This window comes from Oncorhynchus mykiss, chromosome 25 (genome assembly GCF_013265735.2).
Source record: "Oncorhynchus mykiss isolate Arlee chromosome 25, USDA_OmykA_1.1, whole genome shotgun sequence".
Classification (NCBI taxonomy): Eukaryota; Metazoa; Chordata; class Actinopteri; order Salmoniformes; family Salmonidae; genus Oncorhynchus; species Oncorhynchus mykiss.
This window is the reverse complement of record NC_048589.1, coordinates 14,864,532-14,882,280: the sequence shown is the minus strand read 5'-3', so window position 1 is coordinate 14,882,280 and position 17,749 is coordinate 14,864,532. Positions and strand designations below refer to the sequence as shown.

The 17,749-nt window shown below is 43.5% G+C and overlaps 1 protein-coding gene across 2 annotated transcripts in view; it reads left to right on the top strand.

Annotated features, from left to right (window-relative positions):
* The first annotated feature begins 239 nt into the window (after positions 1-239).
* LOC110505402 (AT-rich interactive domain-containing protein 1B) overlaps positions 240-17,749 on the top strand; it is a 223,576-nt gene continuing 206,066 nt past the window's right edge. For both annotated transcript variants that reach the window (XM_036962211.1, XM_021584599.2), the window contains exon 1: positions 240-1,807. In XM_036962211.1, the coding sequence (XP_036818106.1) occupies positions 551-1,807 (1,257 nt within the window). In that variant the 5' untranslated portion in view covers positions 240-550. The remainder of the gene's footprint in view (positions 1,808-17,749) is intronic.

The following is a 17,749-nucleotide window of genomic DNA, read 5'->3' as shown; positions in this document are numbered from 1 at the left end:
CTAGCCTACGTTCCAACATAATATTGGTATAAAATTAAACGTGGTATATATTGGCGGATATTCCTCTTTTCAATATAAATATTTCCTCCTGATACCATGCTATAATTCAACATTTGTCTTTTGCAAAATAATAGTGACTTTCCTTCGATGGATAACATAGGAAACTCCAGTCCGGGTTTTCTTTGTGATGCGCGTTGGACCCTGGAGGGGGATAATAGCTGGTGGAGCCTACTCTCTCTCATGCCATGCTGGGCCAGAAGGGCTCCGGGAGACATGCACTTACCCATATCCGGGTTGGAGGAAAAAAGTTTCATTTAAACCTGGACAACAAACTTTCAGCATGATGCCTCACTGACAGCGCCACAGGCGCGGCTGTCAGCGACTCATTTCACCGCGGATTATTACGAGCATTACAGCGCTAGAACAGAGCTTCGTTTTTCAATTGAACATTTTTTACCTGCTTGACTTTTTCCTCAGTCTGTTTTTTTTGTTGTGTGTGAGAGTGTTCTTCTCGTGGGTCAGTGTCCCTGTCTGAAATGTTTAAGTGACAATGGCTGCGCAAGTGGCATCAGCACCGACGACAACTAACAATAAGAAAAATAAATTGTCTGGCAGTTTGGGGCAAGAGATACATTCGGGGAAATCGGGAGGAGGAACTATATCGAGATCTGGAGCAATGCTTGGAGCTGGAGATGGGACTAACACAATGAATAATGTAGACCATCACCATCAAAACGAGCTGAACATGGTCAATTCAACTTCTCCGAATAACAATTCTGACACACGGGAGAAGGAGAGTGGAAATAACATAACATCGTCAAATTCGACGACCTCTCTGGAGGGAATGGAGACGGGTTTGATAGCAAACCATAAACAGAACAATGTGAGTGGAGATCCCCCTCTGCACCTCACGCCGCCGCAACAGCAGTCACAATTTAACCCGTTTCCTCAGCATCAGCAGCGCCAGATACAAAGTAACAACATCAACAACAGCCAAGCGACAAGGGGGGAGAGTGAGAATCAGCACCACGGAGGGAAGAGGGGTGTTTTGGCGAGCCAGACAGAGCAGCAGATGCTGAGTAAAGGTGAAGGGGATCATACCTGTAAACCAGGGGAGCGAATGGGTGCCAGGTATGAACATGCCAATTTGGGACCAACGACCGAAATCAGCAGCCAGCCCCAGAGCGCAGGAGGGAACAGCGCTATTTCAGAGTTTAATAACTACTATGGCACTTCCAGAGTAGGGGCCTGCTATGATCAACATGGCGGACAAAACACTGGGATGGGGATGATGCACTCCTCGGGACCCAACAACATGGACCCAGTGCACAACTCCCACGAAGGATACCACAACAGCCAGTACAACCACTACTCTGGCTACCGGCAGGGCTACGGTGGAGCGGGCTACGGTATGATGGCCCCGTCCAGACAGGGCAGTAACATGCTGATTGGCCCTGGCAGCAACACTCCAGCTAGCCATGTCAAGGCTGCTATGGGAGCTGCTTCCTCCGGTTCTGGTGGAAGTGTTGGGGGCTTTCAGAGATTCCCAGGACATACTCAGCATCCCTCGGGAGCCACCCCAACTCTAAACCAACTGCTGACGTCTCCAAGTCCAATGATGCGAGGTTATGGCAGTGGCTATCATCAAGACTATAACAGTCCCTCTGCACAACAACAAGCTGGCATCGGTTTAGGCAAAGACATGACTTCTCAGTATGGCTCCACAACCCATGGCTGGCCAGGGCAACAGAGAAACCACCCGTCCATGAGTCCTGGAAACGGAGGGCAAGGTATCAGCAGACCACAGGTGAGTACTAGTTTTACAAACTCAGCTGTAGCTCATTAACTTGAGAGGCACTCTGTGTCACACCTGGCATGAGCTGTCTGGCAGAGTTGTTGAAATGCACTAGGCCTAGGTTACATGTATTATTGCACTGTAATAACTTGTCCCTCTCGAATTCAAATAAATATGCTGTGTGCTGGTGAATATTGCACTTCTAATATTCATCTACAGGTAAAGTAATTGTAGAAGAGAATACTGTCTAGTTTCAGATCTGCTCAAGGTCACTCTTGCGAGAAAAACAATAGCCTGTCAGTCACGTATGAATGCAATACATTGTCATTCATAACATCTATTTTACACAATTAATTTATTAGTCCATGAAGCGTAAATATAGGCTTGGGAACTAAATATCATTTTGCGCGTAAAGGCGCGTAAAACGGAGTAAAATGATCATTATTCATATTTATTTGGTTAAAATCGATGCAATGCATTTGCTTATACTATGTGTTTATTCTTTACCACAGCCTTTTGAATTGAAGAGCTTTATTTGTGTAAGATATTATGCTATTATTATTTTTTAAATTAAAAACAATTAATGGCGTTGGAGATTCGCTCTCTTGCTGACGTGGTTGGAGACACGTTGCAAAACGCCCTCTGGAAGGACGCGCTGTATAGGCAATCGTCGAATTATAGACTTTATTCATTAATATTGGTTTGAATTACAATAATGTCATATTGCTATCTTCAAAATGTCATATATTTTAATTATTAATCGATGTTTGCACAAATAGAATAGCTGCTATGACTATCAAAGGCGAGACGTGTCTGTGTACCACGCTGTCCGCCTGCGCTATTGGTCTCCATAGCAAGGTTTGGAATTTGAATTGGAGGTAAAGTGGCTGTAATACTCTCCAGACGGCTGCCTCTGAGTTGACATCAAGTCTGCCATCTGATTGGCGCTCCATCTCCCAACTGTGTGCTGAGCGCTGCTAATGTAAATCGAGCTGAACCCTCTGTTCAGGTGCGCGACCCGGGGCATGGTGAGAGCGGGATGGACCATTCACAACTCTGCCTACAGATAGAATGTCGTCTTCTAATGGGGCTGGGCGATATATCGAATGAATTCGATTAACTCGATTTTATGTTTTAGCGCGATGTTCCAAATTAGGTTTTTATTTTTGTTTGTTTTTATGAGCATTCTGTATTTTTGGTCTCCTTCTGTGCTGTGTGCACTGTGCACCTTCCCACTTGCACACAGACACCAAGCCCCCCCCCCCCCCCCCCCCCCCTGACAGAATGGGTCAAATGGACACCGAAACACAGAGACATTATTGTACCGAAATAGAGGAGACCTTAACCTTTCTAATGATACCCTTTTATGTCTCAACTCCCAAAATGTAGAACAGAGCAGACCCTACGAAAACTAGAGTACTGTATGAATGAACATGTGGAAAATGAATGTTGTGTGCTGCATTGCTGTACCACATACCACTAGCAGCATTTTAGCCACACACTCAGGGCTGGCTCCAGGCGACATAAACGGTTGCATAGGACACCCGGCCATTAGGGGTCCCCGACCCCCCAAAAATTACTTTTTGTTTTACACATTCGGGTTGCAATTTACTGTCGAAAGTTAGAATAGCAGAATACACAAGGTGCCAGTTCAACATTTTATTGTGCTTTAGCAGTTATGCTCTTGTTTTATCAGTCACTGACAGTCACTCAATTAGCCATGTGAGCTAACAATGTTTAGATTGTTAAGTCAGCCTAGCCAGTTGTCTAAACTTGCAGTAATCAAGGCCAAATACCGACCGGGCGAGCAGGGCACGTGCCCAGGGACCCTGACCTACAGTGGGCACCCATTGATATTGTTAGTTACTCACTCAGATATCATGGCATAAGTCATGTGCAAAATGTGTAGAATTGCAGGACATTTGCTTTAACGTGGCAAAAACCTATTTCCACCCAATGGCAGAATGGGTAACAAATTCACTTTAAAACTGCAAAAATGTCTCTCTGCCCCATGGCAAACATTTGTAGAATTGCATAACATGTGTTATTAAATTGCTAAAATGTCTCTCTGCCGCATGACAAAATGTGTAGAACTGCTGAAAACGTGTTTTGAAACTGCTAAAATGTCTCTCTGCCGCATGACAAAATGTGTAGAACTGCTGAAAACGTGTTTTGAAACTGCTAAAATGTCTCTCTGCCGCATGACAAAATGTGTAGAACTGCTGAAAACGTGTTTTGAAACTGCTAAAATGTCTCTCTGCCGCATGACAAAATGTGTAGAACTGCATGAAAACGTGTTTTGAAACTGCAAAAATGTCTCTCTGCCCCATGGAAAAATGAATAGAATTGCATGAAATGTGTTATAAAATTGCTCAATTTTCTCTCTGACACGTGGCAAAATGTGTATAACTGCAGAAAACGTGCTTTAAAACTCAAATCAAATTTTATTTGTCACATGCATTGAATACAGCAGGTGTAGACCTTACTGTGAGATGCTTATTTACAAGTCCTTAACCAACAATGCAGTTTTAAGAAAAATAAGAGTTAAGAAAATATTTACTAAATAAACTAAAGTTTAAAAAAAGGAACGCAATAAAATATATTTTTTATTTATTTATTTTATTTAACCTTTATTTAACCAGGTAGGCAAGTTGAGAACAAGTTCTCATTTACAATTGCGACCTGGCCAAGATAAAGCAAAGCAGTTTGACACATACGACACAGAGTTACACATGGAGTAAAACAAACATACAGTCAATAATACACTATACACAAGTCTATATACGATGTGAGCAAATGAGGTGAGATAAGGGAGGTAAAGGCAAAAAGGCCCCCAAAAGGCTAGAGCCGGCCCTTCACAGACTGTTTTGTGCTAACTGCGTTAGTCTGTGTTTTATACATGTGCAATCAGTATAAAAATATGCATTTATATAAGGAATTGGCAACTCGTTCTCATGCTGAGAAATAAGCATCATCCTATCCAGGAAGGCCACTTGATTTCAATATCTAAACAAAGTGAACAAGTTATGTTGTTCAAACAGTTGGAGACAGACAGAAGGGTGCGTTCATAACAGTTCAACTGTTCTACCTTGTTAGCAAGCAAATAGATCCACGATGGCTAGACTTGAAATATAAATATCAGCTGGCTATTCACTAGCACGTGAGCTTGTGCTTGAGATTGTTTGAGACTTGTGTTAAATTTCTATAATGCCTGCTACAACAAGTTGGCCATTATTAGTGGATGTGCATCGTGTTAACTTTGTAACAAAAAGGGCATTTTCATAGACAGACTTGAAAGCCAGATCAGTGATTATTGCAAAAAAAGTAGGTTAAACAAAATTATGAAATTATGCCTCCCGAGTGGCGCCAGCGGTATAAGGCACTGCATCATAGTGCTTGAGGCGTCACTGCAGACCAGGGTTCGATCCCAGGCTGTGTCACAACCGGCCATAACCCGGGAGTCCCATAGGGCCCAGCGTCATCCAGGTTAGGTTAGGGGAGGGTTTGGCCGGGGGTGCTTTACTTGGCTCATCGCCCTCTAGCGACTCCTAGTGGCGGGCCGACCGCCTGCAGGCTGACTTCTGGTCGTCGGTTGAACAGTGTTTCCTCTGACTCATTGGGGCTTCCGGGTTAAGCGGGCGGGTGTTAAGAAGAGCGGTTTGGTGGGTCATGTTTCGCATGACTCGAACTTCGCCTCTCCTGAGCCCGTTGGGGAGTTGCAGCGATGAGACAAGATCGTAATTGGATATCACAAAGTTGGGGAGAAAAAGGGGGTAAAATACCAACATTGAATTATTAGTGGGTCTTATGGTTGTGGAAGGCTTATATTTAGCCTAGGTATAATTCATTAGATTCTTCCTGACCGTTAGAAATGCAGTGTATTTAATTGTGCAACAAATTAATTGTAGAGAAAATGTACCAAAAAAATCTAGATATGATTTTGAGGTCATATTGCCCAGCCCTATCTTCTAAGCTATTGAATAAAGAAGAGTGGTATACAAACAGTATGCCTCTGGTTGTGTTATTATGTGTGATTGCATTTTTGTTCTCAATGATGCGCTCTGCTGAATTATGACCCAGATATTTGACCCCAGGGCAAAGTGGAGGTGTAGCCTACTCTCGGTCGGTCTCCTTCTTCCAAACAAAACGGTACATTTCTGTAGTTCCCAGGAAGACCTGTGTGCATGGGGGATCTTGATTACTGTTATCATTGTAGTGGGCCTAGTAATTCCATAGTAATTATAGCCCATATTTTATATCTTAGACATGTCATTCAACAGATCATAAACTCTTTGTCTGAAGTAGTTTTAGTACAGTCATAATTTAGGAAATGTGAAGGCCTATTTCTATACTATACTATAGTACTATACTATACTCTTTATTACCACATGCCACAGTAGGTTTCATTCCACAATTGTTAATAACATTTTGAGATGCACACCAACCGCTGTGCTATGTATCGACAACACATCATACACCCCACATTGTCATGCATTTTGTCTTACATTACTGTACAGGAAAATAATTCAAAGTCATTTGTAAGATTATGCCAGGTTTCAGAATATCAGTATGGTGTATTTATTACAATTTACCATGCCATCCAAACATGATGAACTGCCGTGGCTATAATAATAGTTAGTCCTTGGAAGGTAATGATTGGATATGATACATACCGTAGCCGAGCTGTGCAGCCATTTAGATAATAAGCCTCTCCTTCAGCCTCAGAGAATAACGCCTTTCAAATTGTAATTGGTAAATACATTTTAGTAATGATATTTGTCCCTATTATTTAAAGACCTCTGTGGGTTAAAGATTGGATAATGGGTGCAGAAAAATACACAAGATCATACACATTCATTTACAGGCAGAAGATATCTCTAGAGGATATACATTCAAAAATATATCTTATTATTATTCAAATGTACAGTATGTTATGCACAGGTTGCTTGTAATTGAACTCAGGTTATAATGTTTATATTTTCATACAATAGTATAATTAAGCAATAAGGCACAAGGGGGTGTGGTATATGGTCAATATACCACGGCTAAGGGCTGTTCTTGGCACGACGCAACGCAAAGCCCCAAAATGCCTTATTGCTATTATAAACTGGCTACCAACCTATTTAGAGCAGTAAAAATAAATGCTTTGTCATATCCATGGTATATGGTTTGATATACCACAGCTGTCAGCCAATCAGTATTCAGGGCTCAAATCACCCAGTGTATAATGTATTTTATTTCAACCCCAGAGAAGAGGTTGTATGTTTGCCGTTCCATATCAACAAAGACACTGTATACGTGTGGAAAAACAGGTTTGTAATCGACTGTGAGCTGTACCTCAGTTCACCCACAGGATTTTTGGGTCAGGGCCAGTCTAGTGTGGATCCTCCAAATTGGCCCATGATCTATGTTTATGCACCTCAAATTGTGTGTGTGTTTGAACACGTCAATATCAACTGTCGGCAGAATCTCTCTTTTTCAAGCTCATTTTCCCCACACTACCTCTCTTCGGGAGCTAGCTGTGTGAGGAGAACACTTTCCTCATTTACAAGCCTGTTTCCCTCTCTCTTTTCTGGCCAGCCACCAACAAACAGACTGGGACACACGCACGCACGCACACGCACACCCACACACACACACACACACGCACGCACGCACGCACGCACACACACACACACACACACACATACACACACACACACACACTACAGGAAGGTGAGCCCTAGTTGAAGCTGTTCGCTCTTTTAAATGGCATTGTCCTGCATTTTCAATTACTCTGGCCAATTTGTTTGAGGAAACGAGAAGAGGAACAGAGTGGTAGTGGTCCAGATACACAGGGCTGGTGCTGGTCAATCAGAACACCTTAGTCAATAAAGAAACTATTTTATTTTAATAAAAGTAAACTGTTCTAGCTTCAGTGTTCACTGATTTAACACATTGCTTATTTTATTCTCTGTCTAGTTATGCCTTTTTGTCTTCAGATTTTTTGACTCACTTATTTTCAGTAGTTTATGTGTGTTCGATTGTGTGTCCTTGTATGTCTGGCTTTATGTTCATTTTCTTGCTTGTCTGTCTGGGCTTGTGTGCACATTATTTTGAATTTAATTGGGTGAGTGTTTGGGTGTGTGCGTGTGTTTGTGTGACAGCGCAGTTGGTTTCAGACAGAAGTAGCCTCGTCAGCGCTAGTATACCAGGCCAGCCTCAACTCCAGCGCTCACTCCTTCCCTTGCTCGTCCTCCATGCTTTGTTTATGCTGGTTTGTTTACATCTCAGGCTCTCCTAGCCCAGTTTAGCTCAGCCTAGCGCTGGCTGATTAGGAACAACACAGTGAAATGTTCATGTACTCTGTTGCTTCCGATAAGGGGCTGATAGACGGCCTGGGTTTTCATCTTGCAGGATAAAAAACAATACTCAGGAGCGTAATTGGCAGCTAGGTTATCCCAGGACTGCACGTGGTTTTCTTAAAATGCCAATTAATTCTGATTTGCCATAAAAAATTGACCAGTCATATCGTCAACTGTACATATAATTAGCTGCTAATAAAATAATTGTAGCTTTTTGTTCGGGCCTGTGATGCACTTACAACAAACAGAGTCAAAGGTTAGCAGACAAATAACTTGAAGCAGAGCTGTTCCCTAATTATATATATTTTTTAAATCTGTATTATTTTTGTTTGGGTTTTGGCTGTTTGGACCATAGGGTGCAACTTTATTCAACCCAATATCACAGATTATTGTGAAATAGACACTAATTGCTTAAAATATTTGTTTTGCATACAGTGCATTTCAATTACAGATAAAGACATTAGGTTACTTAAGACAGAAACAACAAGAGAGAGGCTGGTCAGGGAGGATGGGTGGGTGTATAAAGTGAACATCTAGCAACACAAAGTGTGTGTTCAAATCTCATCATACATTTAGCTAATTAGCTACTTTGCAACTACTTACTACTTTTTAGCTACTTTGCAACTACCATAACCCTTTAACCAAACTCCTAAACCTTTAACAACTTAGCTAGCATGTTAACTAACCCTAACCCTTTAAAAAAATATACAGTGCCTTGCGAAAGTATTCGGCCCCGTTGAACTTTGCGACCTTTTGCCACATTTCAGGCTTCAAACATAAAGATATAAAACTGTATTTTTTTGTGAAGAATCAACAACAAGTGGGACACAATCATGAAGTGGAACGACATTTATTGGATATTTCAAACCTTTTTAACATTTCAAAAACTGAAAAATTGGGCGTGCAAAATTATTCATCCCCTTTACTTTCAGTGCAGCAAACTCTTTCCAGAAGTTCAGTGAGGATCTCTGAATGATCCAATGTTGACCTAAATGACTAATGATGATAAATACAATCCATCTGTGTGTAATCAAGTCTCCGTATAATTGCACCTGCACTGTGATAGTCTCAGAGGTCTGTTAAAAGCTCAGAGAGCATCATGAAGAACAAGGAACACACCAGGCAGGTCCGAGATACTGTTGTGAAGAAGTTTAAAGCCGTATTTGGATACAAAAAGATTTCCCAAGCTTTAAACATCCCAAGGAGCACTGTGCAAGCGATAATATTGAAATGGAAGGAGTATCAGACCACTGCAAATCTACCAAGACCTGGCCGTCCCTCTAAACTTTCAGCTCATACAAGGAGAAGACTGATCAGAGATGCAGCCAAGAGGCCCATGATCACTCTGGATGAACTGCAGAGATCTACAGCTGAGGTGGGAGACTCTGTCCATAGGACAACAATCAGTCGTATATTGCACAAATCTGGCCTTTATGGAAGAGTGGCAAGAAGAAAGCCATTTCTTAAAGATATCCATAAAAAGTGTTGTTTAAAGTTTGCCACAAGCCACCTGGGAGACACACCAAACGTGGAAGAAGGTGCTCTGGTCAGATGAAAACAAAATTGAACTTTTTGGCAACAATGCAAAACGTTATGTTTGGCGTAAAAGCAACACAGCTGAACACACCATCCCCACTGTCAAACATGGTGGTGGCAGCATCATGGTTTGGGCCTGCTTTTCTTCAGCAGGGACAGGGAAGATGGTTAAAATTGATGGGAAGATGGATGGAGCCAAATACAGGACCATTCTGGAAGAAAACCTGATGGAGTCTGCAAAAGACCTGAGACTGGGACGGAGATTTGTCTTCCAACAAGACAATGATCCAAAACATAAAGCAAAATCTACAATGGAATGGTTCAAAAATAAACATATCCAGGTGTTAGAATGGCCAAGTCAAAGTCCAGACCTGAATCCAATCGAGAATCTGTGGAAAGAACTGAAAACTGCTGTTCACAAATGCTCTCCATCCAACCTCACTGAGCTCGAGCTGTTTTGCAAGGAGGAATGGGGAAAAATTTCAGTCTCTCGATGTGCAAAACTGATAGAGACATACCCCAAGCGACTTACAGCTGTAATCGCAGCAAAAGGTGGCGCTACAAAGTATTAACTTAAGGGGGCTGAATAATTTTGCACGCCCAATTTTTCAGTTTTTGATTTGTTAAAAAAGTTTGAAATATCCAATAAATGTCGTTCCACTTCATGATTGTGTCCCACTTGTTGTTGATTCTTCACAAAAAATACAGTTTTATATCTTTATGTTTGAAGCCTGAAATGTGGCAAAAGGTCGCAAAGTTCAAGGGGGCCGAATACTTTCGCAAGGCACTGTATATTAACCTTTATTTAACCAGGTAGGCCAGTTGAGAACAAGTTCTCATTTACAACTGCGACCTGGTCAAGATAAAGCAAAGCAGTGCGACACAAACAACAACAGAGTTACGCATGGAGTAAACAAACGTACAGTCAATAACACAATAGAAACATCTATATACAGTGTGTGCAAATGTTGTAAGATTACGGAGGTAAGGCAATAAATAGGCCATAGTGCCAAAATAATTACAATTTAGAAATTAAACACTGGAGTGATAGATGTGCAGAAGATGAATGTGCAAGTAGGGATACTGTTGTGCAAAGGGAAAAAAATAACGATATGGGGATGAGGTAGTTGGGTGGGCTAATTTACAGATGGGCTGTGTACAGGTGCAATGATCGGTAAGCTGCTCTGACAGCTGATGCTTAAAGTTAGTGAGGGAGATATAAGTCTCCAGCTTCAGTGATTTTTGCAATTCGTTCCAGTCATTGGCAGTAGAGAACTGGAAGGAAAGGCGGCCAAAGAGAATTTGGCTTTGAGCGCGTGCTACAAGTGGGTTCTGCTATGGTGACCAGTGAGCTGAGATAAGGCGGGGCTTTACCTAGCAAAGACCCTAACCCCGTGCCTAGCTAAAGTTAGCCACAACAAATTGGAATTTGTATAATGTATACAAATGCGTTATGAAGAAAGAAAAGTGTGGTATACACACAAAATGCATTGTGATGAAAATCGTGTAATACACATGAAAAGTTGTTGTCTTAGCTCTCCTAATCAACACCTGTGTTTGCTTTATGCCTCTCCAATGTAAATATGCCATGTCTACTGCTGTCTTGGCTAGTTCTTACTGTTTTATTTCACTGTAGAGCCCTCAGTCCCGCTCAAAATGCCTTAGTTAGCTCTTTTGTCCCACCCCACACACATGCGGAGACCTCAACTTGTGCCTCCAGAGACGAAACCTCTCTCATCGTCAATCAACGCCTAGGTTTACCTCCCCTGTACTCACATCCTACCATACCATTGTCTGTACATTATGCCCTGAATCTTTTCTACCACACCCAGAAATCTGCTCCTTTTATTCTCTGTCCCCAACGCACTAGACAACCAGTTCTTATAGCCTTTAGCCCGTATCCTACTCCTCCTCTGTTCTCTTCTGGTGATGTAGAGGTCCTGTAGCCCCCAGTTCCACTCCTATTCCCCAGGTGCTATCTTTTGTTGACTTCTGTAACCTTAAAAGCCTTGGTTTGATGCATGTTAACATAGAAGCCTGTTAATTAACACAGAAGCCTCCTCCCTCAGTTTGTTTTATTATAACACACTCCGCCAACCCTGATGTCCTAGCCGGGTCTGAATCCTGGCTTAGGAAGGCCACCAAAAATTCTGAAATGTCCATCCCCAACTACAACATTTTCCGCCAAGATAGAACTGCCAAAGGGGGTGGAGTTGCAATCTACTGCAGAGATAGCCTGCAGAGTTATGTCATGCTATCTAGGTCTGTGCCAAAACAGTTTGAGCTTCTACTTTTAAAAATCCACCTTTCCAGAAATAAGTCTCTCACTGTTGCTGCTTGTTATAGACCCACCTCAGTCACCACCTGGACACTGTATGTGAATTAATTGCCCCCCATTTATCTTCAGTTTGTACTGTTAGGTGTCCTAAACTGGGATATGCTTAACACCCCAGCCGTCCTACAATCTAAGCTAGATGCCCTCAATCTCACACAAATGATCAAGGAACCTACCAGATACAACCCTAAATCCTTAAACATGGGCACCCTCATAGATAACATCCTGATGAACCTGCCCTCTAAATACACCTCTGCTGTCTTCAACCAGGATCTCAGTGATCACTGCCTCATTGCCTGCGTCCGTAATGAGTCCGCGGTAAAACGACCACCCCTCATCACTGTCAAACGCTCCCTAAAATACTTCAGCGAGCAGGCCTTTCTAATCGACCTGGCCCGGGTATCCTGGAAGGATATTGACCTCATTCCGTCAGTAGAGGATGCCTGGTTATTCTTCAAATGTGCTTTCCTCACCATCTTAAATAAGCATGCCCCATTCAAAAAATGTTGAACTAAGAACAGATATAGCCCTTGGTTCACTCCTGACTTGACTTTCATTACACAAGGTGAGACCCAGATGCAGACACAGGAGGCAGATGGTTGGAGTTGAAGATGTTTAATAATCCAAAAAGGAGTAGGCAAGAGAATGGTCGTGGACAGGCAAACGGTCAAAACCAGTTCAGGAGGTACAGAGTGGCAGACAGGCTCGAGGTCAAGGCAGGCAGAATGGTCAGGCAGGCGGGTACAGAGTCCAGAAACAGGCAAGGGTCAAAACCGGTAGGACTAGAAAAAGGAGAATAGCAAAGGCAGGAGAACGGGGAAAACCACTGGTTGACTGGAAACGTACAAGACGAACTGGCACAGAGAGACAGGAAACACAGGGATAAATACACTGGGGAAAACAAGCGACACCTGGAGGGGGTGGAGACAATAACGAGGACAGGTGAAACTGATCAGGGTGTAACATTGACTGCCCTTGACCAGCACAAAAACATAATGTGGCGTACTGCATTAGTATCGAATAGCCCCCGCGATATGCAACTTTTCAGGGAAGTTAATGAGAACCAATATACACAGGCAGTTAGGAAAGCGAAGGCTATCTTTTTCAAACAGAAATTTGCATCCTGTAGCACAAACTCAAAAAAGTTATTGGACACTGTAAAGTCCATGGAGCATAAGAGCACCTCCTCCCAGCTGCCCACTGCACTGAGGCTAGGAAACACTGTCACCACCGATGAATCTACAATAATCGAGAATTTCAATAAGCATTTTTCTACAGCTGCTTTCCACCTGGCTACCCCTACCCCGGGCAACAGCTCTGCACCCCCCATATCAACTTACCAAAGCCTTCCCCATTTCTCCTTCACCCAAATCCAGACAGCTGATGTTCTGAAAGAGCTGCAAAATCTGGACCCCTACAACACAGGTGGGCTAGACAATCTAGACCCTCTCTTTCTAAAATTATCCACCATAATTGTTGCAACCCCTATCACTATCCTGTTAAATCTCACTTTAGTATCGTCTGAGATTCCTAAAGATTGGAAAGCTGCCACGGTCGTCCCCCTCTTCAAAGGGGGAGACACTCTAGACCAGAATTGTTACAGACCTATATCTATCCTACCCTGCCTTTCTAAAGTCTTCGAAAGCCAAGTTAACAAACAGATCACCGCCCATTTCAAATCCCACCGTACCTTCTCCGCTATGCAATCTGGTTTCCGAGTGGGTCATGGGTGCACCTCAGCCATGCTCAAGGTCCTAAGCGATATCATAACCACTGCCACTGTGAGGCGATCAGCTGACCGTCCTGTCTCCCTACAGCGCTGTAGTAGGCATCTCACAGTACTGACATTGCAATTTATTGCCCTGGCCACATCTGCAGTCCTCATGCCTCCTTGCAGCATGCCTATGGCAAGTTCACGCAGATGGGCAGGGACCTTGAGCATCTTTCTTTTGGTGTTTTACAGTCAGTAAAAAGGCCTCTTTAGTGTCCTAAGTTTTCATAACTTTCATAACTTAATTGCCTACCATCTTTAAGCTGTTAGTGTCTTAACGACCGTTCCACAGGTGTATGTTAATTAATTGTTTATGGTTAATTGAAAAGCATGGGAAACAGTGTTTAAACCCTTTACGATGACGATCTGTGAAGTTATTTGGATTTTTACGAATTATCTTTGTAAGACAGGGTCCTGAAAATGGGGCGTTTCTTTTTTTGCTGAGTTTACATTTGCACACACTGTATATAGATTTTTCTATTGTGTTATTGATTGCACGTTTGTTTATCCCATGTGTAACTCTGCGTTGTTTGTGTCGCACTGCTTTGGCCAGGTCGCAGTTGTAAATGAGAACTTGTTCTCAACTGGCCTACCTGGTTAAATAAAGGTGAAATAAAAATACCTAAAATAAAATATATAATAATATATAAACAAGTTGAGTTTTTCGTGTGCATGGCACATATATTTAGAATAAGTCATTTGTGTCTATTTCACAATAAACTGCGATAGTGTGTTGAGTTTATTTCCAATCCCAAACTGCACTGTCTGTCTGTCTGTCTGTCTGTCTGTCTGTCTGTCTGTGAGACTTCAGGGAAGCTCCTGTCAACACTGCCTCAGCTCCACCAGCCAAACTTCTCTTTGGTTATTCCTCCCAGCAGGGGTGTGAAGAGGGCCTCATAGTGTCTTTTCTGTGGAGAGAGAGAGAGTGTGAGGCAATCGGAAAAGGATGGAAATATAGCAGCGAGCGACAGCAGCATTTGAACTCACACAGGGCTACTGAGGCATGGGGCAGACTTCAGAGACTGAGAGAGGGAGTTGTGAACAGGGGAAATGTCAGAGTATTTATAGCCCTCCATGTGAAACTTGCCCCAACCTCTCCAAGTCAAAAGAAAGGGATGATTATACAGTAATATGTGTTTACGACCAGAGTGGTTGGTCGGGTGATTTCAGCCCCTGGTATTCTGTGGTATCCTGGAGCTATCCTATCCCCCTCCAGTGGTGTGGCAGGCTGGCTGGCTGGCTGGCTGGCTGGCTGGCTGGCTGGCTGCCTGGCTGGCTGGCTGGCTGGCTGGCTGGCTGGCTGGCTGCCTGCCTGGCTGGCTGGCTGGCTGGTGGGAGGGGAGAGCTGGGCTGGGCAGGGAGCCAGGTCGGGGGCCTCACTCACCTCCCACAATCCCCCTGACCTTCACACATGCAAATTAGCCACGTGCGGCCGGTGAATGGGAGGAGAGCAGAGCACACACTACCCCCTCCTCTCAGAGGAAAAGGGATTTCTCTCTCTCCATTTCTTGTTATTGTTCCAGCCTGCCTGTCTCCCCCACTCTTGCTCCCCCTCTCCTCTCCTCTATTCTCTGATCTCCTGGGTGTTTTCTAAGCATGTGGTCCTCCAGTGGACTACTGGAGGACCACACTTTTCGACTCCAAAGGGAGTCGAAAAGAGGGGATATACCCCAGTGGGGCTATCTCTACCTCTATATCCTCCCATCTGCATCTCTCTCTTCCTTTGCTGCCTCTTCCTCTCTCGCTCCCTCTGCCTCAGTACAGGAAAGAGTCAGGGGTTCATGGAGAGGAGAAAAGCGAGAGGTGTTTGAATGCTACAATATTTATACACGAGAGTATATCAGTATCATTCTGACATCACCCCCTTCCCCTTTGCCCAAGGGGAGAATGCTAGATGATAGGCCGGCACTCACTTTGTGTGTGTGTGTGTGTGTGTGTGTCTGTGTGTGTGTGTGTGTGTGTGTGTGTGTGTGTGTGTGTGTGTGTGTGTGTGTGTGTGTGTGTGTGTGTGTGTGTGTGATGATCGGCACACTTCTCCGCCTGGCTGCCGGGGACTTGTTTGTTCGTCCGACACATTGAGACATAGCAGTCTGGCAGGCAGTTTGTTTGTCTCCATGTGTCTGATGGACAATATTCAACTGTTACTATTGTTTTGGTGACCGTATGTGAAGGTGATGATGATGACGATTTAGAGTCTGTGGTGAGACACGGGACTGTGTTGACCACCTCTGTCGGAACAGGCTGTCATTTACACAAATCAAGACTGTAATAATATCATCTAGATCCCCAACACACATATGACACAGAAACACTGGCTGACTGGACATCAGCACAAAAGCATGAGAAAATATAGACGCCGTGTCTCTGTAAGTGAGCGCGCAAACAAACTCAGTAAACCCGTTCAAGTATTTCTGTGCAATCTTGAGAAATAATTTGGGAGTAAGGGAAGGTTTTGTTTGAAAATACACTTGCAGATAGATCAATATGTAAATTCACTAACCGGTTTGTACCTACACTGTAGTTACACACTGAAAATATATTGTCTTAGCATAAGCACCTACAACTGATTTAAAATTGAATGCAAAAAGCAGAGTTTCTGGCGTATTTCACTGAACGCACGAAACACTGCAAACATGAAACAGAAACTTGTTGTAACACCACCTCCCTCCGCCATGCCATGTTGTGTCTTCTTGATGAACATCCATTGGTATTGTTGAACCAACATGTAAATAGTTTACCATAATGTCAGCTGTATGTCAGAGGGCTGGTTGCTCTGATGGAGATTACGTTAGCATAGTCCATAGTTGGGCTAACAACGGGCTGCTCTGCCCAGTAGGGAGGCTGTGACATGCTCTGGGCTAGAAGGGACCTGGGTGTATTCAGACTGATGTGGTGGCGCGTGATGATCACACCCTGACACATTTGACATTTAACCTAAATGGAGTTAACTGTAAGGGAATGCTTTTTAATACCAACATCTCCAGTAGTATATTACACCACATACAGAGTCTCGTCATTTCTTTTCACTGCGTATGTGGCTATTTGTTTATGTGTTGGAAATCACAGACCTGCACATTTCTCCGAAAATTCTGGAACAGCCAGTGACAGCGACAGAATTGCAGACATGGCTTTAGTGGTTGCTGCAATCTGAAGGGAAGGCATTTCTAAAATGTCGTCCCTCTGTCTCCCACTGTCCCTCTCATTCTCTGTCTCTCTCTCGCTCGCTCTTCTCTCTCTCGTCTTTCTCCACCCTTCTCACCCTCTGTCCTCTGCTATCGCTCTCGCTCTCTTTCCCAGAATGTTGTCAACTCTCCTCTCCGTCCTCCTCCCCAGTCAGTCAGCCAGTCTTTGGGGTTGACCTTCAGCGCTGTAGTTAGTTAGTGGATGACTGTGCTGCCTGCTGCACTCATTATCCATCTAAGATGAATAGTTCCATCATAGGAGAGGAGGAAATAAGGCAATCAGACCAATTAGAAATAGTTACGAGCTTGGAGGGCGAGAAGAGCTGGAGGACGAGGGGACCTGGGCTCTGGAGGTGTGTGTGTGTGTGTGTGTGTTTGGCGAGTCACTGTGGTTTGGGGGTCAGTGGAAACACCCCTTGTTGACCTGTGACCCCTAACCCTCAGCCCCGTGGCTTAATGAGCGCTTGTTAAAGAGAGGATGTTTGAAATGCCAGGCTAATGCCATCACCTTAACGAACATCCTCACATTCCCTTCGTTTCTTAATTAGGTCATGGATTCTTATGCTGATTGTCACTTTCAATGTTAATATAGTATGTTGGGATGAAGTAGAAATCCAGGGTCAGAGTCGTCGCTCTGTTTTCTACCAATCAGGGCCCTTTATCTGTGCTCTGTTATGACTTGGGTCTGCTGTGAGATGTATTTACTTCACTTCTCCCTTCATATCTTCATCATTATGTGGTGGAATTGAAACAGCTGTACTCCTCTGGGTGTTGCACATGTAGGCC